This window comes from Notothenia coriiceps, unplaced genomic scaffold (genome assembly GCF_000735185.1).
Source record: "Notothenia coriiceps isolate Sejong01 unplaced genomic scaffold, NC01 NC01_scaffold00000253, whole genome shotgun sequence".
Classification (NCBI taxonomy): Eukaryota; Metazoa; Chordata; class Actinopteri; order Perciformes; family Nototheniidae; genus Notothenia; species Notothenia coriiceps.
The window spans coordinates 9,247-10,925 of NW_011332954.1; the positions used below are offsets into that span (position 1 = coordinate 9,247).

The 1,679-nt window shown below is 41.3% G+C and overlaps 1 protein-coding gene across 1 annotated transcript; it reads left to right on the plus strand.

Moving 5' to 3' along the window:
- Positions 1–235: 235 nt before the first annotated feature.
- On the plus strand, positions 236–1,664 carry LOC104950071 (interferon-induced protein 44-like). The gene is made up of 4 exons (XM_010776565.1): positions 236–527; positions 701–869; positions 1,026–1,126; positions 1,269–1,664. Exons 1-4 carry the CDS (start codon positions 447–449, stop codon positions 1,428–1,430), a joined length of 513 nt encoding a protein of 170 aa, XP_010774867.1. The 5' UTR covers positions 236–446; the 3' UTR covers positions 1,431–1,664.
- Positions 1,665–1,679: the final 15 nt, after the last annotated feature.

Sequence of the window (1,679 nt, forward strand, 5' to 3'; positions counted from 1 at the left end):
GGCTCAGTCAGTAGGGGCTTGGACAAGGAGCCATAGGGTCCCCGAACAGACCTAAATATGGAGTGTGGACTGCTACTTGGAGAGGTCCCAGTTCACCTCCTGGGCCCTGCCGTGGTGCCCTTGAGCAAGGGACCAGGCAACCCCCCCCCCACTCCCATTGCTCCCCGGGCGCTGTACAATAGCTGCCCACTGCTCCTAGTACTAGACTCCTTGGATGGGTTAAATGCAGAGGCCATATGTCACTGTGTGTGCTGTGTGCTCTGCATATATGACCATTAAAGAGGGGTTTCATCCCTCTGATACTATCTATGATGTAATGTTTTGACCTTTAAGGCAACCTAACAGCCATGTCATTATGGTAACGGGACTTTCTTGTCTTACAGTACAGAGAGTACACAATCCAAAAGGTTCCAGGGACACATTACCCTTTTGTCTTCAATGACATAATGGGCCTCGAGAAGGATGAAGGAGTTTGTGTGGAAGACATCAAACTGGCCATGAAGGGACACGTGAAGAATGGTTACAATGTACAACTGAATTAATTAAATCTTATCTCTGTTGCATATATTTGAGGAACACAATCCCTGCATGATAAATAGTTTGCAGATGAAATATGGAAAACTAACAAGGTTCCAATAGAAACTATTGTATTTCTGATTTCTAATCTTATTTTTTGATTCAATTTAACATTGTTTTTCAGTTCAATCCTCGGTCTTCCTTGTCTGAGAATGATCAACACTACAACAGAGACCCCTCTCTAAATGACAGAGTTCATGTTCTAGTTTGTATCAACCCTGGCAGCATAGCAGGAATGCAGGATGATTCTGTGAGAAAGTTGAGGGAAGTCAGACTTGCAGCCAGGGACATGGGTAAGGGTTAGGCTTTTACAATAATGCATAACATTAGATCTGACATAAATTATATATATATTCTATTTTATATAATAAGAACAAATATGATAATGCAATAAAATAACTGTACCAACATTATTTTTAACTGATTTTGATTCTGCTCTGTATTGGCAGACATTCCTGAAATTGCTATTCTCACCAAAATTGATGAAGCCTGTCCAGAGGTCGGCAGGGATATAAGGAACGTGTATAAGAGCAAGCACCTGAAGAAAAAGGTACGTTTCTGTCTGTAATGTAGTTTGTAAAGAGTTGTAATTCATTTTGGGATATCATTTTGTTTTACTGTTTAATATTGTAACAGCAACATCTCCTTGGATCAGCAGTTTCATTTCTTGAATGTCAAATTCTTAAATGTAGATTGAGGAGGCGAGTGGCGAGCTGGGTTTCCCTCCAAGCTGCATCTTTCCTGTGAAGAACTACCACTCAGAGCACGAGACAAGTGATGACACTGATACACTGATACTGAGCGCACTGAGACGGATGATTGAATGTGGAGAAGACTTTGTCAACGACCTGTAAAACTACATTCTGCTGAGGCACTGCTGAGACACTATGTAAAAAGGGCCTGGGAACAATAATGATGATTACATAAAATGGGCAATCTAGCTTTTATGTTTTCATTTGCAGCCTATAAATGATGGTATCTAATGAGTAAAGTTCTTTATATTTACAGTCTATGGTAAGGACAGACAACATGGAAAGGCCCTGACCCGATGTGGTGCTATTTCCTGGGTTGGAGGACAGGATGTTGCTCCATTTCTCCCTTTC

Excerpts from the sequence above, each read along its gene's own strand:
- LOC104950071 (XM_010776565.1), top strand. The coding sequence starts at position 447 with ATGGGCCTCGAGAAGGATGAAGGAGTTTGTGTGGAAGACATCAAACTG. Across the intron at positions 528-700 it reads ACGTGAAGAATGGTTACAAT|TTCAATCCTCGGTCTTCCTT; the intron begins GTACAACTGAAT and ends ATTGTTTTTCAG. Across the intron at positions 1,127-1,268 it reads GCAAGCACCTGAAGAAAAAG|ATTGAGGAGGCGAGTGGCGA; the intron begins GTACGTTTCTGT and ends TCTTAAATGTAG.